General features: G+C 54.3%; 1 protein-coding gene across 2 annotated transcripts in view; it reads right to left on the bottom strand.

The window, feature by feature from the left end:
- Positions 1–26,371, bottom strand: part of CLPTM1 (CLPTM1 regulator of GABA type A receptor forward trafficking) — a 32,344-nt gene extending 5,973 nt beyond the window's left edge. The window contains exons 1-8 of one of the 2 annotated variants that reach the window (XM_043598635.1): positions 26,264–26,325; positions 21,467–21,608; positions 20,131–20,243; positions 9,274–9,397; positions 7,609–7,767; positions 5,543–5,660; positions 1,182–1,267; positions 216–336 (exon numbers count right to left, since the gene is read on the bottom strand). In XM_043598635.1, the coding sequence (XP_043454570.1) occupies positions 216–336; positions 1,182–1,267; positions 5,543–5,660; positions 7,609–7,767; positions 9,274–9,276 (487 nt within the window). In that variant the 5' untranslated portion in view covers positions 9,277–9,397; positions 20,131–20,243; positions 21,467–21,608; positions 26,264–26,325. Of the gene's footprint in view, positions 1–215; positions 337–1,181; positions 1,268–5,542; positions 5,661–7,608; positions 7,768–9,273; positions 9,398–20,130; positions 20,244–21,466; positions 21,609–26,263 lie in introns of both variants that reach the window. The other variant, XM_043598634.1, reaches the window with a different exon arrangement.
- Between the last annotated feature and the right edge of the window lie 400 nt (positions 26,372–26,771).

Below are 26,771 nucleotides of genomic sequence, written 5' to 3' on the forward strand. Positions count from 1 at the left end.
CGTTGGGTCCAACGGCTCAGGAGCCAGGTGAGACTTGCCAGGGGACTGGTTTTGGCACGCACGCGGGCGGTCAGTGCCGGGGTCACCGGAAGGTACAGGAAGGAGAGAAGATAAAGGGGAGTGCTGGGGGTAGTGGGGACCAAAACTCTCAGGGAGTGGGGGTGGAAAGCCAAGGAAACAGCCCGGGCAAGGGCCCGAGGCGGGTGGGGGCTCACACTGGTCCAGAGGAGGAGGCACGCTGCCCTTCACCCACGGCGTGTGGTCGTCCACGATGTTGATGGTAATGTTGGGGTGCCAGTGGGAGATCACCTCCACGGGCCCATAGTCCTCGGCCCTCTGAGGGGAGACAGAGTGAGGCAGGGTTGGGAGAGGGGGCCTCGGAGACAGCTGCCTGCTTTCTCCTGAGGGCTCCCGTGACATTTGAGACAGCAGAACAATAACCATCACGGTGACCACTGGCCAAAGGCTCACCCCAGACGGTCCCCATGCCAGCCTTTACAGAATCCCCCCAACTACCTAACAGAGCAGGAGACCCAGGCCTGAGGTCGTGGATGGGGTCATGTCCCAGGCTGCAAAGCCTGGCCTTGTGACAGCACGGATGTGGGACCCACACGTAGCCTCCGGGCTTGGGGACCATCCCTCTCACCAGGGACCAGCTTGTAGAGAAAGGAAGGTCTTGGCGCCCATCACGGGTTAACACCCCAGCACCCCAGCCTGCCAGGGAGTATTCCTGCTAGAGTCACATCATCAGGTGCCTACTCTGTGCCAGGGTGAGTCTGAGCCCTGGGGCCTGGCTGCTTGGGTGTGAATCCGGGCCCTGCCGGGTCCTGACTGTGACACTCCGGGCAAGTCTCCTGGTCTGAACATGGGAACAGTGACGGGACCCTCCCGGCGGGGCTGGTGAGAAGCGTCTAAGTACGTGCGTGTTCAGCGGGCAGAACGCTTGCTCCGTAGGTGCTGACTGCTGTATGCTTGCCCGGAGTCCTCCCCAGCCTGAGAGGTAGCTCTGACTCCTTACCCGGTTTCCAGAGAGGAAACTGAGGCACAGAGAGGCGAGGTGGCCCAAGCAAGCCCCCACAGCGGCTCAGTGGGAGTGCCACAGGGGAACCCGCGGACGCCGGCTGCTGGGCTGTGAAAGGCCAGGTGCTCCCCCAAGATCCGACAGCTGTGCTCGCGTTTACCTTGATCATTTCTGGATCCGCTTCTGTCTCTCCCGTCAACAGGTTCTTGGTTTTCTGAAATCGCCGGCGCTTGTATTTGTTGATCACTGTTGGGGGGTGGGGGGGGGGCAGAGGAAAGAGGGGGGACATGAGACCCGCCGGCGCCGGACACCGGACCTCTGCCCACCAACAGCCGCGCACTGCCCTCCAGCCCGCAGCAGATGAGAACAGTGGCCGAGAGCCACAACTGCCCCCTCAAAGCCCACCGCCCAATCCCCCAACTTCACAGCGACGCCAACATCTGCCATACTGCCCCAGGCAAAGCCCTGGAGGGGCCCTTCTCCAGAATCTTCTCCGTCCGTTCCATCGGCCGCTCCCCACCCAGCACGTGCCTAGCATCCAACCCCTCCTCCCCCCCGCGGGCCACCCTCTCCTCCCGGCCCCCTGGTGGCCCGCTCCTGCCCCCAAAGCCTTCTCTCCACAAGGCAGCGATCCTTTTGAACCAAGGATCAGCTCACGTGCAGCTGCTCCAGAGCCTCCGAAGGCTCCCGCTCCTGGAGCAGGGCGCCTGCCACGCTCACCACGGCTGCACCGACCTCCCGCCTTCGCCCGCCTCACTCCTCTCTCCTCACACCCGCCAACCCCGGGCCTTCCGAGGTGCCGCTCCATCTCCCCGGCACGCATCCGCCGTGGTCGGAACCTTCCCGCCTGGCTCCTCTGTACCCTTCAGGTCCCTGGTGACATGCTCCCCTTCCACAGGCTTCCCTGCGCACCCCACTGCAGGAGGCCGTCCAGCCGCCCTCCTTGCCACTTCTGTCTCCTCCACCACTTTTTGCCCCGGCCCCAAGTTCACCTCCTCGTCGGCTGGCTCGTCCACTGCCTCGTCCGGTCTGCCAACCCCAGGACTGACAACTAGTAGAACCCAGAGACACAAACAGGGGGGCTGTGGACAGTTCTGGAGAAGGCCCGGAGCCACCAATGTGAGAGATACTGAGGGGCTGTGAATCCCCAGCCGGCAGTGGACCTCACTTCCCCTTGCAGAGGCCAGGTTGGCTACGGGCTCCCTGCCACCCTGCCCGGAAGACTGCCAAGACTTGCCAGGAAGAGGACGCCGGTGCCCGCCTGAGCTCCGTCTCCCCTCCTCCGCCCTGGCCCTGTACTCTTCAGCTCTTCCTCGTGGGAGCACGAAGGCAACCCGCCCCTCCCAGGACTCCCTCCTGCCCGAGGGCCGGGGCGAGAGGGGGAAATGCAAAAGGGAGCGGGCCAAGAGCGGGGGCTCTGGGGTCACATCCCGGCTCTGGCTCCCCGAGGGACCTCTGTGAGCTACATCGCTTCCTTGGGCTTCAGTCCCTCCTCCGGAGAATGGGGTTCAAAGCCCCACCCCTTCTTGGCAGAACCGCTGGGAAGTGGCTCCCTGCTCTACAGGGTCCCTGCCCGTCACATTAACACCAGCCACAGGGCCCAGATCCCTCTCACCGACTCGGAACCAGGGCTCGGGACTCTTGGACTCTATGGATGAGCTCAAGTGTGAAAAGCCTTCTGGGAATTGGCTTTTGGTTTCAGGCCAGAGCCTGCTGCTCTCCCTGTCGGCGTCAACATCACCCACCACTCCTCCCATGTCCATTCATTGGAGACCTTGCCTCCATGTCCAGGGAGAGCAGGAAACACCCGAGGGTGGGCATCCTGGAGGGAACCTTCCAGGCGGACGTGCCCTGCTCCTGTTCCAGGGAGAAGCTGTCCAGGGAAGGGAGGAGCCGTATCCGGCCTGGCCCCAGAAGGAGAGTGGCTTCGGCTCAGGTGGCATTTCATGATTTGGTGGCATGCAAAATGGCCTATAACATGAGATGGGCCTGCCTTCCGTGGGGGACAAGAGTCCCCTTTTCTCGAAGTTACAGCTCCCAGAACGGCACCAGCCAGTATAATCAGTGGCCACAGGAGGCTGTGGACACTGATGATGTGGCTGGGCCAGACCGAGATCTGCTGTGAGTGCATCACACACACTAGATTTCAAAAGGTAAGGCGGGGGCACCTGGGTGGCTCAGTCGGTGAAGTGTCCAACTTTGGCTCAAGGTCTCACAGTTCATGAGTTCGAGCCCCACGTCAGACTCTGTGCTAACGGCTCAGAGCCTGGAGCCCGCTTCGGATTCTGTGTCTCCCTCTTTCTCTGCTCCTCCCCCGTTTGAGCTCAGTCTCTCTCTCAAGAATAAAAATGTCAAAAAAAAACCCAAACCAAAACAGAAAAAAAAAAAAAAAAAAACTTAAGGCAAAGACGAAGATACCTCACCAATTTTCCCCATTGATTCCACACTGAAATGACAACATGTTGACCTCAATAAAACTATTGCTAACACTAAGTGGCCACTAGAAAACGTAAAGGACTTCTGTGGCTGCTGTTAGCTCTATGACACCATCCTCCTCTGTGCCCTAACTACTGGCCCTCTGGGGACAGAGACAGAGGGGACTTCTCTGATCCCACACTCCCGTTCTTCCCCCTGGACTTGACGTGGGACCAGCTCGAGTCCCTCCAAGCCCCTGCTCCAAGGGGTCCTAGCTGCGAGGCCGGGAAGGGAGGCCTGGAGGGTCCTAGCGGGCTTTTCAGGTCCCATGGGCTACAGATGCTATTTTGCAGACCAGGCCAACACGTGTCACGCTGACCACGAACATGACCTTAGCCGCGCATTAATACGGATCATGTTTCACCAAGAGGCAAAACCCCAGAAAATAACACTGGCGTCGGTCGGGGGCAAATGAGAGGCGGGTGAGCCGCCCCCCTCCTGGGCCACGTTCAAGGCTGCCTCCGAGGTGTCCGGCACATCTAACCCGGAGCTCCCGACAAATCCCACTCCCAGGGCCACACCTGTGGAGTCTACCCACGCAAGCCACGCTCCCTCCGCTTGCCTCTGCCTGCACCAGATCCCGCTAGTGGATGCCACACATCATGTTCCACAGACACACGCACACGGCAGAGCTCGGCACACACGAGGGGACTTCCGCCAATCAGTTCTGGAGACTGAGACAGGGTCATCGACCTTTTGTTTTGCCCAGTACAGGTGATAATGAAAAAATCAGATGGTCCTCTGGGATATTTTTATACCCTCCAAAATTAGCAAAGACCTAACCCGCACGAGGAGACGTACATCTATCACTGCCCCACACAAAAACAGCCGGAGGGATCTGAACTCAAAAAGCAAGGTGGGCACACGAGACTCACAAGAAGGGAACGGGAACTTCCTGAGGGAGCCATGGAGTTTCTAGATCTGCTGAAGCCCAAGTACGGTGAGAGAGTCCTACCGGGCGGCCAATCAGGACACGGTGGACTCCAGGACAAAGACACAAAGTGGGAGCAAAAAGACGCCAACCACGATCAAGCTCGTGCAAAATGAGAAGTTGGACCGGAAGGGAAAAATAACTGTGCCCACCGTGTGGCTCGGATGCAAACAAGCCACGCCACTGAATATTAACGTAATCAAAATCTTACTCCTGTATTAGGGTTTTCTCTTCCAGAGCAGGAAGCGAAGAAAAATGTCTAAAACTGAAAAACCAAGAAATCGCGGCATCACCCGGCTAATCGGGAACTGTGGAGGTTAAGCAAGCAGCCGAAGAGCAGCTACCGGAGCTTGAAAGCAGTTGGCTGTGGGGAGTGGGAAGCGGGGGGAAGGGGGAGAGGTGAAGGGAGACAGGACTTGCACCATCTTGTTGAATTATTTGGATTTTAAACCGCGTATGTGCAAGAAGAGTTGAAGTTTAAGATGAAGCCCCGGGCAGAGAAAAACCCCGGTCAGACTACGTCGGAAGTCCCAAGTGGCCGGCCCTCCCCCAGGGCTTGTCGGGGTCACTCGGAGTCCCTGGGTTTTATCCACAGAGTCGGGATTCTTCTGGTGAACAGCCAGCGCCAGACGGCTGGCCGGCCAGAATGAGGACGGGGAGGGGGGTGGCTCATCCAGCCGCGTGGCCCTCACAGCACACTCACCCAAGAACACCCTGGGAGCCAGGCACCACCCCACAGGACCCCCGAAGGGCGGTGCGTTTGCGCAAGACCCGTTCACGCGGTTACAGACGCCACGCAGGAGATGAGCCCCAAGTGTCCTCCCGGCTTCAGCCTGCTTAATCTTTGTTGCTGCCTCACAGACCATTCTGGAACGTCCGCTCCCACCAGGCCTGGCAGCGGGCACAAGCCAGCCCCGCCCTCCCCCTGCCCTCCCCTTCTAGGAAGCCCGTCCTGACTGTCAAAAGTCCCTTTCCCTACCTGCTCTCTGACTCCTCCCCCGTCAGCTCCCGGTTGGAGCTGGCCTGCCCACCCCAGCCCCCCCCCCCCGGCTGGGGTTCCTGCCTGCCCTTGTGGGCCTGGCGTTGGGGGTCTGCCGCACGGTGGGGGTGCTTACTCCGTGACATGTGGACGGTGGCGAGCCGGCGGTACAGGGCCTTCTGCCGGGGGTCCGGGTGGAAGCCGCTCTTGGTGAAGTAGACGTGGATGTAGATGGAACCATTCTGCTGGACGCTCTGCAAGGCAGACCGACAGGGGAAAAGGAAGGGCTGAGGCCCCTCTCGGCACCCGGCTCCAGGTCCCTGCTCCGGAGTGCTGGCGCGGGCCGGCGTGGCCGGGCGCCCGCGAGCAAGCCACTGATGTCAGACACGCTCAGGTCCGAGCCCCGCCTCGAACGCACCCTGGCTGTGCGACCCTGGGCTCCATCTGGCGGGGCCTCAGTGCCCGGCTGCACGACGCAGACGGCCATCCCTGAGCTTACGAGAGCGCCAAAGTGACCCGAGAGCTCCCGGCGCGGCCACTCGGGCACGGGGCAGCAGCTCAAGAAACACCAGCAGTTCCAACCTGTCCGGCAGCAAGGCAGGGTCACTTCCACTGGTGACCTCCAAGTCACGCGTGTGTAAGTAACCCACATACACCTGACGCAGTGGTGGTGTTACTGGCCCCATTTTCCAGATGAGGCAAGTGGGCCTCACGAGGAGGGTTATGTGACATGTGGTGAATAAGCGGATCTGAAGCCAGTCTGGGGGCTCCCGTGTGGCTCTGTCACCGTCTGTGTCCCCCCCTTCTCTGCCTGTGCCTGTCTGTCACCTACGATCTCCCCAGGAAGGGGACTACTCTCACTCCCACCTGATGCAGATGAGGAAACCCAAGACGGTGGTCGTGTGCCTGAGGCCCGTCTGCTCCTCAAGCAGAGCTTGGATTAACTTGGCCACACCGTGTCCCCGTCACTTCCCTGCCTTTTAAGCCCACCTCTGTGTTAATTATGTTTTGTGTATTTTTATTGTTTCAACATCTTGGGGGGGGGGGTCTCCCCTGGCTGGGGAGAGGCCGCCCCTCCCAGGGCTACTAATTCCTAGAGACAAACAACTCACCTGCCCATCCAAGCCCACACTCCTGCCCACTCCCCTGATCTGCCCGATCTCATACCCCAAGCTGCCCTGAATCACCCAGCACCAGGTCCACACCGCTGGAGACCGCCCCTCCAGCCCAGAGCCCACCGAACTAGCCAATCCTAAGCTGCTTCCCTTGCCTGCCTTGCTTTTCCCGTGGAAACTCCGGCAAAGGCTCCTGACCAAACCCGGTGCTTCCCCTGCGGCCCCGAGTGGGAAATGCAAGTAGTAACTCAAAATCAGGCACAAGCGAGCCACCTCCCCCCACCCCAAAGCAGCTGGGAAGGAGGGTCAGACTGGACGCTGCGGAGCAGCTCTCCCCACCCAACCTGCGGCCCCCTCGGCCTTCCTGGGGTCTCGCGGCAAGGACGAGGACGGGGCCGGGGGCTGGGCCTGAGGTCTCGGCCGCGCCACTCCTCTGCAAGCTACCCTACCCGCCTCGGAAAGACTGTGCACGCACCCTACTTCCAGGCGCCAAGCCACAGCAGACATCACTCCCCCCCCACCCAGGGCTGAGGAGAAGACCCGCTGGGGAGAAACGAAAGACAGGGCAGCCCCAGAGAGACGTCCCCACCCACTGGTCCACCGATCCATTACTTTCACTGACACGTGTAGTCGCTGAGGTATCAGCCCCACGCCGTGCAGGGCTGGGGACACGGTGGTGACCAAACCAGCCCTGGGAGGGACAACCCAGAGCGGGCAGGCTTGGATGCAGAAGTCCAGAGAAGGCCAGCTGCCCGAGCCTGAGCGTCAAGGAAGGCTCCCTGGGGGAGACAGATTCAGACCTGCGGCTGCCGGGGTCCAGAGCCAGACGGCCTGAGCTCGAATCGCTCACGAGCCGTCTGACCTTGTAAGTCACCTAAGCTCTCTCTCTACCCTAGAGGTAGCTGGGAGGATCCCAGACCAATTTCAACCCCACCCACATTTTTCAGATGGGGAGGCCAAGGAAGGCCCAGAGACCTCGGGGACCTCCCTGTGGTCACACAGCGTGAGAACGGAGGACGGCGCCCGGCCTGGAGCCTGCGCTCGGCGGCGGGACTGGGAGTCGGAAGAAACCGGGAGCTGCCCCCACCTGCGGGATGTCGAGCTCGGCGAAGTGCTCGTAGCAGCCGTCCGAGTTCTCGCCGCTGGTCCAGTCGCCGTACACGAGGTCGTGCTGCTCCCAGAAGAGCGCCGACGTGGCGTTGAAGTCTGTAAAGTGCTCGTGCTCGGAGATGTACACGTGCAGGTTCTGTGGGGGGGGGGGGGGCGGGCGGGGAGGGGGCTCAGGGCTGCTGCCGAGCCTCTGGAGGCTGGGGGATAAAGAGCCGGCAGCACACTGATACCCCCGGTGTTGCGGAGGGAGCGGAAAGGGGGCAGGTGAAGAACGGCAGCTGCTAGAATAAATGTTTTTTCTCAACCCTCCCCCGCCACCACGTCTGTCTTGGTCCGAGCCTGTGGCATCCATGAGCAAGAAACAGCCGAAGAACGGCCAGCCTGCCACTTAGAATCTGGGGGCAGCGCCTGACTGGCTTGGCCGGCCAGCGATGGGAGTGAGTTTGAGCCCCACTTCTAGAAAGGAAAGAAGGAAGGAAGGAAGGAAGGAAGGAAGGAAGGAGAAAAAGAAAGAAAGAAAGAAAGAAAGAAAGAAAGAAAGAAAGAAAGAAAGAAAGAAAGAAAAAGAAAGAAAGAAAGAAAGAAAGAAAGAAAGAAAGAAAGAAAGAAAGAAAGAAAGAAAGAAAGAATGAATTTGGGGTCAGAAGGGATCAAAGTCTCCGGAATTATCTTCTCCCTTCTCAGTCTCTTACAGCCTTCTTGGTCAGAGCTCTGCAGGCTTGTGAATAAAGCACAGTCAGGGGCTCCTGGGTGGCGCAGTCGGTTAAGCGTCCGACTTCAGCTCAGGTCACGATCTCGCGGTCTGGGAGTTCGAGCCCCGCGTCAGGCTCTGGGCTGATGGCTCGGAGCCTGGAGCCTGTTTCTGATTCTGTGTCTCCCTCTCTCCCTGCCCCACCCCCGTTCATGCTCTGTCTCTCTCTGTCCCAAAAATAAATTAAAAAAAAAAAAAAATGTTAAAGCACAGTCAGACCGGCAAGAGGGTTAGCTGGTCCCTGAAAACACCAGGGAAGTGGAGAAACCAGGCCTCGGAGAGCGCCCTCCCTTCACAAGTCCCCATGGCCATCTTTGTCCAGAGCCCCAGAGGCCCACTGATAAAGCGCATCTGAGCAGCGGGCACCCGCTAACCAGAACTCTGTGCAGTCGGGGATCCCAGAGCTGTGGAGAAGCGCAAAGGCGGGAGGAGTCTGGGTGACCAGGGTCTGAGCACTGGCTGCGGGTGCTCCCGAACCCCGGCCACTCGGGATCCTGCAGGACGCGTGTCCCTCGTCCCCCTCTGCCAGGCTCCTTGCTCTCTCCCTCCCATTTCTTTCCAACCCCTCCCCTGCACACCTCTCTTCGCAATTCTGAAACCTAAGCAGACTTTTGAAATACGTACAGGCCCTGTTAAAAGCGTTTGCAAACAACTGCGTGAAACCTCTGATGTCTCTCTTCCCCACAAAACCAGAATTTACTCTTTCCTTAAGCGTGTTGCTAGATTGACACAAGTCTCATGGGCTGAGAACGGACCCGGAGCTCCTCAAGCCCAGACCCGTGCGCGGCTGACAGTGACCAGGGACCTGTCTGTCCCAACTGCTCAAGCCGCTCCCTCACACCCTCCCCCACACCGTCATCTCCCGAGTCTGGCCTCCCAGCCGGCGGTTACCATTAAAGTGTCTTTGGGGAACAGGTTGCGGCTGGCGACGCGCGGGGCTCCTCCAGGGCCCGCCTGGTCCTGAGGGGCCGGCCCTCGGCGGAACCAGCTGCTGATGACCCAGATGATGAAGATCCTGAGGAGGCAAGCAGGACAGGTGGTGAGTCCCAAGCCTCTTCTTTGCAACGTGGGTCTGCCTGACCTCCTCCAGACTCAGCACGGGCTAGGTAGGGCCTGACCCGGGGCAGGTGACGGAGCAGGGAGCAGGGAGGGCCCCTGAGAAGGCAGCCCCTGGGCTGCTGGGAAGACAAGATGCCCCCAGAGGCCGTATCTGGGGTGCTGCCCACGTTTCCCAAAAGGCCCTGGTGGCCGCGGGGCTGCGAGGGCTTGGACCTTCTAACCTCAGACCTAGGAAACCTAACACGCCAGGCCCCTGGGACCCCAAAGTGAGAGGACCCTAAGAATCTAGAACCTCAGCATTTTGGAGGCACGGCACCTTTGAGAGCCACATTTTAGAACTTCAAGCCAACTGAAGTACTTGAGAAGCAGACAATGAGTCAAGGGTTAGTCCCAAGTTTTAGTAATGTTGGGCTAGGCGATTCAGGCCAACACTGCGGTTGGAAACAACTTGGAAAAGATTAGTAAAAATTAATATACTAAGAACATATCAATGCTGGTTTTCTATACATAATTATGTATCTTGATGTAGCAAAGATATATTCTGCTCGTGGTTCTCCTATGTATGTTTTTTTTATCAAGTTTATGTACGAATATAGGTAAATACATACTATCTTTTTTTTAAGTTTTAATTATGTATTCATTTAAATAATCTCTGCACCCAACGTGGGGCTTGAACCCACGACCCCGAGATCAAGAGTTACAATCTCCACCGCCTGAGGTAGCCCCTGTAAATACATTTTCTTAAAAGCACTGAAGAATATATCCAAGGGATACAGGTGTGCTGTTTTGTTTTGTTTTTTTAATGTTTATTTTTGAGAGAGACAGAGACAGAATGCAAGTGGGTTAGGGGCGGAGAGAGAGGGAGACACAGAATCCGAAACAGGCTCCAGGCTCTGAGCTGTCAGCACAGAGCCCGACGCAGGGCTCAAACTCACGAGCTGTGAGATCATGACCTGAGCCAAAGTCGGACAGACGCTCAACCGACTGAGCCACCCAGGTGCCCCCAGGTGCGCTGTTTCAAAGGGACACATGCACCCCATGTCTATAGCAGCACTATCGACAATAGCCAAAGTCTGGAAAGAGCCCAAATGTCCATCGATGGATGAATGGATAAAGAAGGTGTGGTCTATATATACAGTGGAGTATTACTCGGCAATCAAAAAGAATGAAATCTTGCCATTTGCAACAACGTGGATGGACCTGGAGGGTATTATGCTAAGTGAAATTAGTCAGAGAAAGACAAAAATCATATGACTTCACTCACACGAGAACTTTAAGAGACAAAACAGATGAACATAAGGGAAGGGAAACAAAAATAATATAAAAACAGGGAAGGGGACAAAACAGAAGAGTCATTAATATGGAGAACAAACTGAGGGTTACTGGAGGGATTGTGGGAGGAGGGATGGGCTAAATGGGTAAGGGGTACTAAGGAATCTACTCCTGAAATCATTGTTGTACTATATGCTAACTAATTTGGATGCAAATTAAAAAAATAATAATAAATTAAAAACAAAAAAACACTGAAGAATGAACAAGACTATAGATTTATCAGGCAAAAACTGAAGGGAAGACTGGAAACAAGAGAAATGAAACACTACGAGAAGCTTCTTTTTATATCTGAGGACACTTGCCAGGTATTCTGGTGGGTAACAGAAATGCTAGCCGAGCCCCACATGAGACCTACCACATGAGAAACTAAGACCGCACAGGGCCCCACACCCAGGACCCAGGAGGCAGGTGAAGCCGAGCCCTCCTCAGCAATCACCTGGTGCAAAGAGACCTCGGATGGTTGATGCCCCCAGCAGCCAGTGGATGGACAGCATGTCCTCCTGGAGAAAATATGTTCATCCTAGGTCTGAAATTATTCCTACAAATAATTCTGAGATGCTCACAACTTAACTCTGATGTTGCAGAATCTGTTACAAAAACCCTCAAAATTTGAGGGCACCTAGGTGGCTCAGTCGATTAAGCATCCGACTTCGGCTCAGGTCGCGATCTCGCGGTTTGTGAGTTCGAGCCCCACGTTGGACTCTGTGCTGACAGCTCGGAGCCTGGAGCCTGCTTCGGATTCTGTGTCTCCCTCTCTCTCTCTGCCCCTCCGCTGCTCAGGGTCTACCTCTCTGTCTCTCAATAACACACGTTCAAAAAACATTAAAAAAAAAAAAAACACCCTCAAAATTTGTATCAAGAGAGCTTTATTTTTTTTTAATGTTTATTTTTGAGAGACAGAGAGAGCACGAGCAGGGGAGGGGCAGCGAGAGAGGGAGACACAGAATCCCAAGCAAGCTCCAGGCTCTGAGCTGTCAGCCCAGAGCCGGACGCAGAGCTCGAACCCATAAACCGTGAGATCACGACCTGAGCCGAAGCCGGACGCTTAACCAACTGAGCCACCCAGGGGCCCCAAGAGAACTTTCAAAGTACCATGCTGGCAGCACGTGACGCTTGACCTCGGGGTCATGAGTTTGAGCCTCACGTGGGGGACAGAGTTTACTTTGAGGCAGAAGTACCGTATAGTCAGTAACACGACAGAGAAAACAGAAACAAAACCAAAATGGCACGAAAACAAATGCGCTGGCGTCCTATTTTCGATTCACAAAACTGAATAAACGCAGTATTGCACAGCCTTAGAATCAGCACTGACTTCACAGTATTTCCAGGACATACTATTAAAAGAGAAAGGCGAGGGGAGCCTGCGTGGCTCGGTCGGTTAAGCATCTGACTCTCGATCTCAGCTCAGGTCATGATCTCACGGTTCATGGGTTCGAGCCCCAAGTTGGGATCAGTGCTGACAGCACAGAGCCTACCTGGATTCTCTCTCCCTCTCGCTCTGCCCCTCCACCGCTCACGCAAGTGTGTGCTCTCCCAAATAAATAAACATTAAGAAAATGTTTTTGTTTAGATAAAAGAGCGAGGCAAGTATGGAAAGAAAGGAAGAGAAGGAAAGTTATGTAGAATAGGACTCCAATTTTGTATAATAAACATGTTAGAAAACAACAAATCTGAGGGGGAGGAAGGAATGGGAGTTAGTGTTTAATGGGTACAGTGTTTCAGTTGGGGAAGATGAAAAAGTTCTAAAGGGGCACCTGCCTGGCTTGGTCAGAAAACCATGGAACTCTTTATCTTAGGATTGTGAGTTCTAGCCCCACATTGGGTGTAGAGATTACTTAAAAAACAAACAAACAGGGGCGCCTGGGTGGCACAGTCGGTTGAGCGTCTGACTTCAGCTCAGGTCACGATCTCGCGGTCCGTGAGTTCGAGCCCCGCGTTGGGCTCTGGGCTGATGGCTCAGAGCCTGGAGCCTGTTTCCGATTCTGTGTCTCCCTCTCTCTCTGCCCCTCCCCCGTTCATGCTCTGTCTCCCTCTGTCCCAAAAATAAATAAACGTTGAAAAAAAAATTAAAAAAACAAACGAAACACAAAAAAACCCAAAACCACACAGAGAGAGAGAGAGGTATGAAATGATACACATCAGACTTTCAAATGGATTTCCTGGTTTGGGAGAGTAGGGGGAAGGTATACAAAAACAATAGGCCACAAGACACAATACTGCCTTAAAAATCCTAAATAAAAAAAAACCAGGGGCACTTGGCTGGCTCAGTCAGTGGAGTATGCGACTCCTGATCTCGGGGGTTGCGAGTTCAAGCCCCACGTTGGGAGAAGAACCTACTTAAAAAAACAAAACAAACAAACAAAAAAACCCCAGCATTTATATGAATCAACATGTAAAAGAATCACCACCAATAGAGTAATGATGACTGATGGTTATCCTTAGGTGATGTTTACTTTCTTCTTAAGGCTTTTCGTTTTGAATTTTTTTTTGTTTTTAATTTTTTTTTAAGGTTTATTTATTTTTGAGAGAGAGACAGCATGAGCAGGGGAGGGGCAGAGAGAGAGGGAGACACAGAAGCCAAAGCAGGATCCAGGCTCTGCCCTGTCAGCACAGAGGCCAAAGCGGGGCTCAAACCCGTGAACCGTGAGATCATGACCTGAGCTGAAGTCAAACGCTTAACCGACTGAGCCACCCAGGCGCTCCTCTTTTTTTGTCTTTTAATGAACAAAAGAAAAGCCCCAAACAAAATTGTAGCACATTGCTAGATGTTTCCCAATATCTGTCTTCCCCTTTTGTCTCAAAAAGAGAACTCCTAAATAAAGACTACAATTCCAGCCTCGCTAACAGCTAGAAATGGAGAGAAGGTGAAGTCCTGGCCAATAAAATGTAAACACCGTGTATTGTGCTGGGCTTTGGAGGAGTGTCCTTAAAGAGAAAGAATAGGCCTCCTTGATTTCTGCTTCCCTCCTAGAATGTGGATGTGATGGCTGGATCTTCAGCAGCCATATTGGGCCATGCAGACAAGGGGCAAAACCTATTGACGGTAGAAAAAAGGCAGGAAGGAATCTGGGTTGCAGAAGATGACAGAATCCTGGTTTTCCTATGTCTGGAATAGTACATGAGAGAGAAATAAACAACTTCTAAAAAAACTTGTGTTAATTCAGGTCTCTCAGACACCTGCTGCTGTGTAATTATTAAATGAGACAGGAACTTATTAATTACAGGTATGAAAAGCAATATAGCAGAGGTTAAGGGCTCAGCCTCTACTTTGCAATACCCGGACCTGAAGACCAGCTCTGCCTCTTACCAACTGTGTGACCTCAGGCAAGACTTAACCTCTCCAGGCCTCTGTCTCCTCAACAGTTAAAATGGGGATAATAACACTACCTACCTTGTAGGGTTGTTTATAAGCATTAAATGCATGAATATAGCTCTGTACCCGTATCCGTCTATAAGTACGTATGCATACACACCCATGATATATATACGTCACCTAGAATGAAGCCTGATACACAGCCAGTAAGTACTTTAAAAGTGTCAGATGTTATTAGTTTCATCATAGGAAAAAGGCAGACAGAACTCTTTGGAATGGAAAACTACTACCAGGGAATCTTAGCGTGGGTGGGCCCCAAACCACACGGAAGGGCATGATTGGGCAGAGAGGCTTGTCTTTGCCTGTAGCAGCTATGGAGCCCTGGGGTCTGGGGTCTCAGGGGCGATGGCCCAGCTGAGCCATCTGTCGCCTCTGCAAGAAGTCCCTGACGCACACGGCTGAGGAAGGTCTGGAGCTGGCGATCTCTGGGGAACGCACCGCCTCCAAGAGAGGATCCCATTCTGGTTGATTATGCCGAGGGAGCGTGTGGGAGCAGGGATGCCCACCAGCAGCTCTGCCCTGGCTTAGTGTGGCCTCAGGAGTCCCACCCCTCCTCCGGGCTCCTGGAGGAAGCCCCACGTGTAAAAGGAGGTAGACTGGACCGGACGGTTTTGGAGAACGCCAGATCCGTCGTCTCCTGAACAGCACCTGTGTGTACCTGTACACCCACAGTTCCGTGGGTCCTCCCAGACGGCTCGTGGACACACCCCTCCATCCACACATCCCAGGCCAGGAAGTCCTACCCTACAACAACAGGCCGGGAGGGGACTGGCGTTCACCTGATGCTTTTCAGCCTACCGGAGTAAGCCAATGAAAGAGACAGTCAACCTTCTCTCCCACCCCACGTCAGTATCCTGCATTCACGGGTTCAGGAGAGCGTTAAATACATGAAAAGTCAAATAATGAAAACTCTCCACCCCATCCATCTATCCACACAGTGCCCATCCCATCCCCCACTCCAGGTAACCCCTGGCATCATGTGGGGACGCGCCGGACACTGGACTCCCCTCTCCCCCAAAAAGTCCACTCTTATGCCACCTGCTCGAAGCTTTGAAGAATTCACGGGCCCCTGAAAACAAACCCTGGACCCCACCTTAAGAATTCCAGTTGAGGGGCACCTGGGTGGCTCGGCTGGTCAAGCGTCCGACTTCGGCTCAGGTCATGATCTCACCGTTCGGGAGTTCGAGCCCCACATTGGGCCCTGTGCTGACAGCTCGGAGCCTGGGACCTGCTTGGGATTCTGTGTCTCCCTCTCTCTCTCTCTCTGCCCCTCTCCTGCTTGCTCTCTGTTTCTCTGTCTCTCTCTCTCAAAAATAAATAAACATTAAAAAAAAAAAAAAAAAAGAATTCCAGGCGACATGGTCTCCAGGCACCCACCCCGGCTAACGTTTGGTGCTGCCTGGTTCTAAGGAAGGAAATGAGCCTAAGCTACGACCATATTAAAAAATGTCTATCTGAAGGGGAAGCGGCCGTATGCACTGATGTGGGAAGATTCTAAGATATGTTGTTAATGAAAAAAATCAAGGTGCCGAACTGGGGGAAATAGGCTACTCTTATGTAAAAGTGAAGGGAAAGATAAAAATAATCTTTATTCACAGCTGCTTGGAGCACGCAATAAGGAAGATGGTACGGAAGAAAATTCTAGGTCCTAACTGGGCCCGGTGGGGAAGAGTGGAACGGAGAAGGAATGGAGGGAACAGAGGCCGCAGTGGAAGAGGCTTGGGTGCGTGTCAGGGATGGCGCCCAAGTGTCTGGGTGGAACAGTGGGCAATTTCCTTCCTGCAGAGCCTCTCCGCATCCTGGGTGACATCCTTGGAAGACACTAGGCAGGCAGGCCTGTCCCACACCCAAGTGTGACTGGTGACTGTCTGGGATTGTGGGCTGCTTTTTTTTTTTTTTTTTCTTAAGCTGCTTCTCTTTATATTATCTCAGTTTTTTAACCCTCAGAAACAAAAGCAACCCTGGCCAATTCTGAGCGGGTGCCGGCTCCCCCTGTCTCCAGGTGACACAGACCTCCTGGCACCCTGTCATGACCTGCGAACTGTCAGGATTCCCTCCTCTGAGACGGAAACTCAGGCACGAGAGGGTATTTCGGCCAGCGAAGGCACACGGCAGGGAGGCGGGGGGGCCGAGGTGTTGGAGGGGACCTGCCCCCCTCCACGTTTCAGCAGCCGAGCCTCTGGTTTGGACAAGCAGGCCGTTCCCCATTTTTCTCTATTCTGAACAACTGTCTATGAGCATCTTCACACAGCGTCACCTCAGGCAAACCGCAGGTGTGCGTTTCTAGGACGGCCACGCCACCAATCCTAACACACTTCTGTGTGACTTTCCTCTCTCTATGCATCTGTACTGTTTGAACTTGCTTTCTACAGGAAGCGTGTATTACTAATGAGTTTCGAGGGGAAAACGAGGACGATGGCATGGAGGAGACAAGCAGCTGACCCACCCCAACCACCTTCGCCCCCCAGTAGCAGAACCCCAGCTTTCCGCGGGGCGCTCGGTTTCCCAGAAGAAAGATCACATTTCCCAGGCTCCCTTGCGGCAGGCCACAGCCCCATCAGGACGTACTGGCCAAGGGGAGGACTGTTTTAAACAACTCTGCTACGCAAGGATGTGGAGAAAGGAACCCTCGCGCGCTGCTGGTGAGAATGCAAACTGGTGCAGCCACTGTGGAAAACAGTATGAACTGCCCGACGAGCCAGTAACTGCACTAGTGAGTATATACCCCCAAAATACAAATACGTTAATTCAAGGGGATACAAGCACCCCGATGTCATAGCAGCATTATTTATACTAGCCAAATTAGGGAAGCAGCCCACGCGTCCATTAACAGGTAAGTGGATAAAGATGAGATACACACACACACACACACACACACACACACACACACGTAAACAGATTCTTATCCAGACATAAAAAAGAACGAAATCTTGCCGTTTGCAGTGACATGGAACTATAGGTTATAATACTAAGCAAAGTAAGTCAGAGAAGGGCAAATACCGTAAGATTTCACTCATATGTGGAATTTAAGAAACAAAATAAGGGGCGCCTGGGTGGCTCAGTCGGTTAAGCGGCCGACTTCGGCTCAGGTCATGATCTCGCGGTCCGTGAGTTCGAGCCCCGCGTCGGCTCTGGGCTGATGGCTCAGAGCCTGGAGCCTGTTTCAGATTCTGTGTCTCCCTCTCTCTCTGACCCTCCCCCGTTGATGCTCTGTCTCTCTGTCTCAAAAATAAATAAATGATAAAAAAAGAAACAAAATAAACGAGTAAGAAGGAGAAAAAAAAAAAAGAGAGAGAAAAACCAAGAAAGAGAGTCTTAACTCTAGAGAACAAACTGATGGGGAAGCGGGTGGGGGAAGGGGGAAACAGGTGATGAGGACTAAGGAGTGCATTTGATGCGATGAGCTGCGGGTGATGTATTAAGTCTGGAATCACTGTATCGTACACCTAAAGACAATATTACATTGCATGTTACCTATACCCAAATGTAAATAAAACCTTAATAACAGGGGCACCTCGGTGGCTCAGTCGGTTGAGCATCCAACTTCGGCTCAGGTCATGATCTCGCGGTTCACAAGTTTGAGCCCCATGTGGGGCTCTGTGCCGACAGCTCAGAGCCTGGAGCCTGCTTTGGATTCTGTGCCTCCCTCTCTCTTTGCCCCTCCCCCATGCTTGCTCTCTCTCTCTCTCTCTCTCTCTCTCTCTCTCTCAAAAATAAATAAACATTAGGGGCGCCTGGGTGGCTCAGTTGGTTGAGCATCTGACTTCGGCTTGGGTCATGATCTCACGGTTCGTGAGTTCGAGCCCCACATCAGGTTCTGTGCTGACAGCTCAGAGCCTGGAGCCTGCTTCAAATTCTGTCTCTCTGTCTCTCTCTCTCTGCCCCTCCCCTACTCGCACTCTGTCTCTCTCTCTCTCTCTCTCTCTCTCTCAAAAATAAATAGAAACATTAAAAACATTTTTTTTAAACCTAATAAATTAAATAAACAACTCTGCCACGGAATTTCTTATAGTTGATGAGGAGAGAAAGTGCCTGCCTAAATGCATGGCCTGTCTCTTGAACATTTTGCTGAAATACCTCTCTGGAAAGAAAAAGAAATGTCTGTTTTGCAAATGGGCAAAAAGGGCCCAGATCAGAGAAGGCAGACTGTCACTAGGTCTGGGTGGGCAGTCATAGAACTCAGCCTCAGATAGATCTCCCTGACCCCACTCAGCTTCTCGCCAGGGCCTTCGTCACAGGCCAGGTTTCCAGAAGGCAAGCCCTGTGCTCCCACTACCCAGGAATTGGCCACATGAAGGCACACGTAAAAAGACCACCACCAGCCAGGCACAAAAGGACAGCCTGTATGACTCCACTTAAACGTGGTAAGTGTAACAGTTAAGTTCAGAGAGATGGAACGTATACAATGATGGGTACCAGGGGTTGTTACAGCGGGGGTTTGTGCTTACAGGGGTTGTTAGTGCTTGATGAATACAGAGTTTCTCTCTGGGGAGATGAAGTTCTGGACATGCATGGGAGTGACTGTTACAACTGTGCACTGGCATATTTTATGTAGTAATGTACATGCTGTGGCTAAACTACGCCCCCCCCCACCCTAAAATTCATAAGTTGAAGTTCTAACCCCGAGTACAGTCACCCCCAGTGAGTGTACTGGGAGATCCAGCCTTTAAAGAGGTGGCTGAAGCTAAGTGATGCCACTGGGTGGACCCCAATCCGATATGACCAGTCTCCTTATAAGAAGAGATTAGGACACAGACACACACAGTGCAAAGACCATGTAGGCACACAGAACATGGCCATCTACAAGCCAGGGAAAGACCTTGGAAGAAACCTCTATCATGGTGACACCTTGATCGCAGACCTGTAGCCTCCAGAACTGTGAGAAAATACATTTCTGTTGTTTACAGCCCCCAGTCTGAGCTCTCTGTTACAGCAGCCCTAGCAATTTAACATAGTATATTTAGGGGCGCCTGGCTGGCTCAGTTGGTGGAGCATGCAACTCTTGATCTCAGAGTTGTGAGTTCAAGCCCTGCGCTGGGTCTGGAGATTATTTAAAAATAAAATCTTGGGGCGCCTGGGTGGCTCAGTCGGTGAAGAGTCCGACTTCGGCTCAGGTCATGATCTCGTAGTTTGTGGGTTCGAGCCCCGTGTCAGGCTCTGTGCTGACCGCTTGGAGCCTGGAGCCTGCTTCAGATTCTGTGTCTCCTTCTCTCTCTGCTCCTCCCCCACTTGTGCTCTATCAAAAATAAATAAACGTTTAAAAAAAAAAATCTTTACAAATAAAATCTTAGGGGCGCCTGGGTGGCTCAGTCGATTAGGCGTCTGACTTTGGCTCAGGTCATGATCTCACAGTTCGTGAGTGCGAGCCCCGCGTCGCGCTCTGTGCTAACAGCTCACAGCCTAGAGCCCGTTTCGGATTCTGTGTCTCCCTGTCTCTCTGCCCATAACCTACTCGCATTCTGTCTCTGTCTCTCTCAAAAATCTATAAAACATTTAAAAGAATAATTAAAAAAAAAAAATCTTAAAAGGGGCGTGGGGTGGCTCAGTTGGTTGAGTGGCCAACTCTTGATTTCGACTCAGGTCATGATCTCACGGATCGTGGGTTTGAGCCCTGCATTGGGCTCTGTGCTGACAGCACGGACCCTGCTTGGCATTCTCTGTCCCCCTCTCTCTCTGCCCCTCCCTTGTTCTCTCTCTCTCTCTCCCCAAAATAAATAAACATTTAAAGCTAATAAAATAAAATCTCAAAAAAGACATATTGGGGTGCCTGGTGGGCTCAATCAGTAGAACATGTGGCTCTTGATCTCGGGGTTGTAAGTTCGAGCCCTACATGGGGTGTGGAGACTACTTATAACAACAACAACAGCATATTTTACCACAGTAAAAGAAAACCCTAGTCACCACCAATGGTTATGCCCGGTGGCTTTTTCCTTATGTTTTATGTGAACTTTTTCCGATGACCAGAAGCAGCCCCACCTGCTCACCTGAACAGCACCCCTTTGATGACTTGCCAGGCGTTGGGCGCTGGCTGGGGCGCTGGGTTCCGGGGCTGGGTCTCCGCCCGCGGGTCCCTCCCGATGCTGCCGTTGCTGGCCACCTGCAGGAAACGGAGACCAGGTGAGGAGGGAGGGTGTCGCCTGAGGCACCACTGCGCGCCAAGGCCCGGCACGGGGCTGAGCACAGAGTGGTGCCTGATCAAGAACTGGAGAACATTTCAGGGCCCCCGGGTGGCTCAGTCGGTTGAGCGTCCGACTTCGGCTCGGGCCATGATCTCACGGTTTGTGAGTTTGAGCCCCCGCATCTGGCTCTGTGTTGACAGCTCGGAGCCTGGAGCCTGCTTCGGATTCCGTGTCTCCCTCTTTCTCTCTCCCTTTTCTCGCTCTCTGTCTCTATCTCTCTCAAAAATAAACAAACATTAAAAAAATAAATTTAAAGAACTGGAGAACGGATGAATACAGTCACCCAGGAAGGGTGGTATATCTTGCTCCTTCAAGACAAAAACGCTTCCCCAAAACCTACTCCGTGCTGGTGACACCGAGGTGACGGAGACGGCCCTGTACTGCCCTCCTGGGGATCACAGTCCAGTGGGGGGAGCTAAAGAGTCCCCAGATAGGGATGATCCAGAGTAGACAGGGCTGGGATGTAGGATGCTAGAGGGGGCATCTGATCCAGCCTAGAGGTCAGGGAGGGCTTCCTGGAAGAAGGGGCACTGGAGCTGAGACTTAAAACATAACAAAGGGATAATGCAGAGGAGACAGTGAGGGAAGCAGCTGGTACAGAAACGAAGGGGAGAGATACTATCTGACTCTGAGGACTGTCCACTGCTCCCTGAAGCCAGAGCCCAGGATGCAAGGGACAATGCAGGCTAGGGGGACAATGCAGCATGGTGACAAGTGCCAGATCCCATAAGGCTTGGGTTTATCTAAAAGGGTCTACCCTGGGCAAACAGTTCCGAAGGCCTCCTCGGTGGCCGGCCCTGTGCGGGGCCTTGTCCCTCCAGGGGCTCCTTATCCAGCAGGAGACAGACACAGAGCAACACGGCCAGAGTGTGAGCCACGCCACTGTGAGCCACAGGCACACACTACCCCGTGAGGCCACGACTAGGAATGTTTCCACTCAGCAGCCGGGCAGATGGAGGCTCGGGCAGGCGAATCCACTTGTCTGGGTGGCTCAGGAAGGAAAAGGGCAGCAGGGTGACAAGGGGGTGTCAGGCAGGGCTTCCTAGAGCAACCTGCACCCAGCAACAGAAGCTCAGAAGCAGGGAATGTCATGTCAGGAAGGGCCCGAGGCGGGGATGTCTTCCCACCCCTCTCCTTGCACCTGCTGGCTCCCGGATCCTGCCCTCTTCCTCCTCCCAGCTCTGTCCCCTCACCGCTCAGCCTTCAAGAGGCAGGACCAGGACTGTCATGGTCACCGTGAGGCAGGAGCACTGCCCAGCACAGAGCAGGGGCTCAACAAACACCTGTGGAATCAACATGTGTTCCCTGAAGGGCTTGCCCGCATCACCCAGGCCTCCCCCCACCACGGCCCCGAGCCCACCCCTCTCTGTCATTCATCACCCCGTCCCCTTCGGCAGGAGTTCCTCCCTGTATCTACCAACATGCAGGACAGTGCCGTGGTAACAGGTAGGGGCTCTAGGGCCCCACAGTTCCTGACTGTGAGATCTTGGGCACGTCACTTCCCCTCTCTGACCCAAAGGCCAGGTTGTGAAAATACTGGTATGTTTTAGACAGAAAAGATTTCCTTCATGTGTGAAAAATGGACTTCCTGAGCATCTACTGTGCACCAGGCTCAGTACTAGGCAGTGGCCACACAGCTCTGGGCCCTGCCCTCACGGAGCTCAAGGTCTAGAACAAAACACACCCATGGAACGGTCAACAGGACCGTTCAAGCTGGTAAACAGGAAACAAAAGTGCTCTGGAGGAAACAAGCAGGGACACATGATGCCTACTGGGGTGGGGAAGGGGACCCACTCTGGATTAGGTGGTCAGGAGCCTGCCTGAGGAGCTGTTGTTGACATGTGGGTGAAGGGCATGCTGGGAGGACAGGTTCACGGAAGGGGTTGGCTGGGGGCAGGCAAGGTCAGAGACAGGAACGGGGTCCCCTTATTCAGGCTTGGCGTTGCTTCCGGGAGCGCTGGGGGCGAAGTAAGTGCTTCCAGCAGCTGTGTGCTGATTCTCAGGGTCAAGAAACAGAAGGTGAGGGCCAGGCCAGGATTTGAACCCATGTCTGGCCGACTCCCAGGTCTGTTCTCTTACCCGCACAGGTGGACAAGCTGGCTGTGGGGACAAGCTCCCACAGAAAGGCAGAGAAGTGCAGTGAGATGCCACTTCACTATGCTGGCCACAGTCAAAAGGACGGACAATCACAAGTGTTGACGAGGGTGTGGAGGAAACTGGGCCGGTGGGGAGATGGGGTTGCGGCTTTGAAAGATGCAGCAGAGCATTAATAAGTGAAATGTGCACCTGCCATACAAACCAGCAGCCCCACTCCTCGGTCTCTACCCAAGAGAAAGGAGAACACACACACACACAACACACACACACACACACACACGGAAAAGCTTATGTGCAAATGTGCAAATGTTCCCAGGGGCGTTATTTGTAATAGCCAAAAACAACCCAAAGGCCCCTCCACCTTGATGAATGAAGCTGGTGTATCCATACACACAATGGAATGGTACTCAGCAATCAAAAGGAGCCCAACTGGGGGCAGAGAGTGGCTGCAAGAGGAAACAGGAATGTTCTGACTGGATGCAGACAGGATGGTGGCGATGGTGGTGCCGCACGATTGCAAAACTGGACTAAGAGCCACTGGACTCCACACTAACAACAGGTGAATGTTGTATCTGTTGTAGCTCAAAAGAAAGGCAACTTCCCTGTGGCTCCCACTTCCCTGGGAGTAAAGGCGAAGTCTTCATGTTGATCCCTAAGCCCTGGCCTGATCTGGCCCCTTCCATGCCTCTCTACTCTCATTCATTGGGTCCAGCCACAAGGCCTCCTCGCTGTTCCTTAGTAGGACCAGGCACCTCCCACCTCAGGGCCTTTGCACTGGCAGTTCCCTTTACCCGAGAGGCTTCCTGCTGACCCTGTATCCGCATGCCTCCCTCCCTCGTCTTCTTCAAGTCTTTGTTCAAATGTCACCTCCTCAGAGAGGCCTTCCCAGACTACCTTGTTTAAATTGCAACCCTCAGGGGCGCCTGGGTGGCTCAGTCAGTTGAGCATCAGACTTCGGCTCAGGTCACGATCTCGCGGTCTGTGAGTTCGAGCCCCGCATCGGGCTCTGTGCTGACAGCTCAGAGCCTGGAGCCCGTTTCAGAGTCTGTGTCTCCCTCTCTCTCTGCCCCTCCCCTGTTCATGCTCTGTCTGTCTCAAAAATTAATAAATGTAAAAAAAAAAATGTATTAAAATAAATAAATAAATAAATAAATTGCAACCCTCTTACCCACCCCTCACTTCCTATCTCCTTCTCCAGCTTTACTCTGTCCATGGGACTTATCGCCATCTGACCTGCCATATTCATTGTACTCTTGTCCATTCTTTCACCCCCACCCCCCAACCCTTAGACAGAACCTGAGCTCCAAAAGGGCAGGGACTCTGTTCTGTTCACAGCTGTATCCCCAGCATGAGCCTGGAGCCTGGCAAGTAGTGGGGACTCAGTATACATTAGCTAAAGGAATGAAGGGCAGGGCTCTGGGCCGTGTTTGGGCCTCTGGGTGGAGGAGCGGGCTGGCAGGAGCATGACACGGCCGAGGGTCCGCCCCCTCAGTGCTAGGCCCCATAGGCTGGGGAGGGTGTGATGTCCCTGCACACAGTAGTGACTAAGACACAGTTCCTCCTCTGGGACCCACACATCCAATCTCACACAATCCCCAGAAACACTGGCTTAGGGGCCCAGAAGCAGCTGAGACCATCAGCCTGGGCTGGGGTATGAAGACCGGCTTTCAAGCACATCTTCACCGACTGCCTTGGTCCACCGTGGGAACTCCATCTCGGCCCAGCCTCTGACTCAAGACCTGTTCATTCCACAAACACTGAGCACCTGCTCTGTGCCGGGTCCCAAGCTGGGCGGTGCAGGGGACACAGTGTTGACCCAAACAGTCCTGGTTCTGCCCTCCAAGGCCTCCCAGTCCAGGAGAAGAGACAGGCAGACAGTACAACCCAGAGTGGGCAGGGCTGGGACAGGCGAGCCCAGGGGGCTGTGGGAGCCCTGACCCAGTCTGAGAGAGTCAGAGAGGGCTTCCTAGGGGAGGGAACATCTGTGATGTACAGAACTAGTAAGGATCGATCTGGTAAAGAGGGGAGAAGTATGTGAGAAGGCCACGAGCAAAGAACAAGGCACACTCCTGGGAATAAAAGACCTTTACAGTGGCTGATGCTCCATTCACTCAGTGTTTCTCAAGCAGGGGTGATTTTGTCCCCCCCCCCCCCCGGGGGGGGGTACTTAGCAACATCTGGGACATTTTTGACGGCCACGACTGGGGAGAGGTACGTGTGTTACTGACATCTAGTGTGTAGAGGCCGGAGACGCTCCTGAACACCCCACGATGTGTGGGACAGCCCCTCACAACACACAATTAACCGACCCAAAATGTCAATAGTGCTGAGGCTGGGAAATACTAATCTATCTAGCCTGAAGAAAATTCAGACCACGCAAGGCCTTGATCTACTAAAGAATTTGCACTTTACCTTGAAGGCAAAAGAAGAAGTCTTGAAAGGTTTTAAGCAGAGGTGAGACAAAAGAAAAATCAGGGGGTCCCTGGAAGCCTGGAAATCAAGGGAACCTGAACCCTGGTCTCTCTGACCACCCCTGATCCAGTAACCAGCAGAAACTCAGAGGGGGAAAAGATCTTTCAGCAAGACTGGGAAGCCCCTGATGACAGGGACTCTGTCTTCATTCTAGAGTTAACTCAACAAATATTTTCTGAGGCCACCCCCAGGCCAGGCCCTGGTTGCAGATGCTGAGCCAGGTATGTTGGGCTCAGTCACCAAATCTCATCTGGGTGGCCTCCCCAGGTGATATTATTTGCTCTTCCTCTGGGCTCCCTCAGTCCCTGGCACAGACTTTTATCACCACCCTAGTCATTCAGGACTATAATTCTTTACATGTCAATCTTCTCTCCCACTCCACTGATGGCAGGGGCATGGCTGGAACCACCTTTGTGACCCATCACATGGCCGGCCATCCTGTGCAACCCCTCCACTTATCACTGGAGAAATAAAGGCCCAAAGAGGGCAAGGAACTTGTCCAAGGTCACACAGAAAGTCAGCTTCATTCTTGCCTCTCAACCTGCACCTCCTCTCCCCGGTGCTGCCTCCCACATGTCAGCGACATCCCAGTGGGTGGGTCGACAGCACCTTGCTGTCACTCCATCCATTCCCTAAATGCCTGAAGGGTGGATGCCTGAACTAGTATGTTCTGCAGCTTCAGTTTAGTTGAAACAGTAATGGGTCAGAAGTCACCACCACCTGGGCTAACCCCCCCCCCCCTTGGATTAGTTTATGCTCAAAGCATAAACACCCTTCCCAGTCCTGACCACCCTGGGTCAGCAATGTCTGGATTGCTACACGGAATGGATCCCAAACCCAACCTGGGTGACCTTCTACAAGAGCCTTAGTCTCGCTCTTCCTTGGATTCCCGTCTGTAAAGTGGGTCTGTCGGTCTCCACCGCCCGTGCCCTTACCCACGATGACTACCTGACTTCCCCAGAGCTAGAAAACTCCCAATCAATCAATGATTGCCCACATCTCAGGCACTGCGAGGGAGACTCTGAATGCCAGTCCACTTCAAGAACGGTCTTAGAGCCTGAATCGCAGAGTCGAGAACCAGGGCGCCTGGGTAGAAGTCTGCGCCCCTCCGCGCCACTGTCTCCCGGCTCGAGCCATGAGCCTGGTGGCCGCCCAGCGCGAGCGTGCAGGGGACCCGGCGTGCAACAGGGCCCCGCTCCCCGCACCGTCCGGCCTCCAGGACTGCCCGGCCCGCCTGGGCCCGGTACTCAAGGTCCCTCTGGGCAAGGAGCCCCCAGTGCACGGGATTCCGCGAAAAGGGGCAGGACACGCCCCGTGGGAGGCCCCCCGGGTGGGGAAGAACCCCTCAGGCCCCTCTCGGCCTCCGTACCTGACCGGAGCCGCCTCCCCCGGCCGCAACCACGGCGCTGCCGGCCCCGTCCGCCTCCTGCGCCGCCGCCATCTTCCCGCTCCGGGTCCCCGCCCCCGCCGCCAGCCCCGCCCCGTCCCCGACGGCGCCAGCGCGATCGCGCGAGATTTCACACTTCGCCGGGCCCGCCAGCTACCGTATCCGGCAAGACAGCTCAAGCCACGCCTCTCAGAAGAGCCGCTTCCGGCTAAGAAAGAACCAGCCGGGCCACCGTACCCCAACCTCCACCCTGCCGTACGTTTGTTTTCACCTAGTAGACCGTCACCCTGCTTGGAACGCCGGGATTTTCTCGGCCAGCGTATCAGCGTCCCACGGGCTCCATTCCCTTTGCTTCCTCGAGTTAATCTGCTTCTTCCATTTATATGAAGCCTTGCAGGCCATCCTGCCTTCCTCGCTCGGCCGATTCTTCGAGTCGTTTCCGTTTTCGTGTTTCTTGAGCTTTCCCGGCCACCGTAACTCCTCAAAATGT

Source organism: Prionailurus bengalensis, chromosome E2, assembly GCF_016509475.1.
Source record: "Prionailurus bengalensis isolate Pbe53 chromosome E2, Fcat_Pben_1.1_paternal_pri, whole genome shotgun sequence".
Taxonomy (NCBI): Eukaryota; Metazoa; Chordata; class Mammalia; order Carnivora; family Felidae; genus Prionailurus; species Prionailurus bengalensis.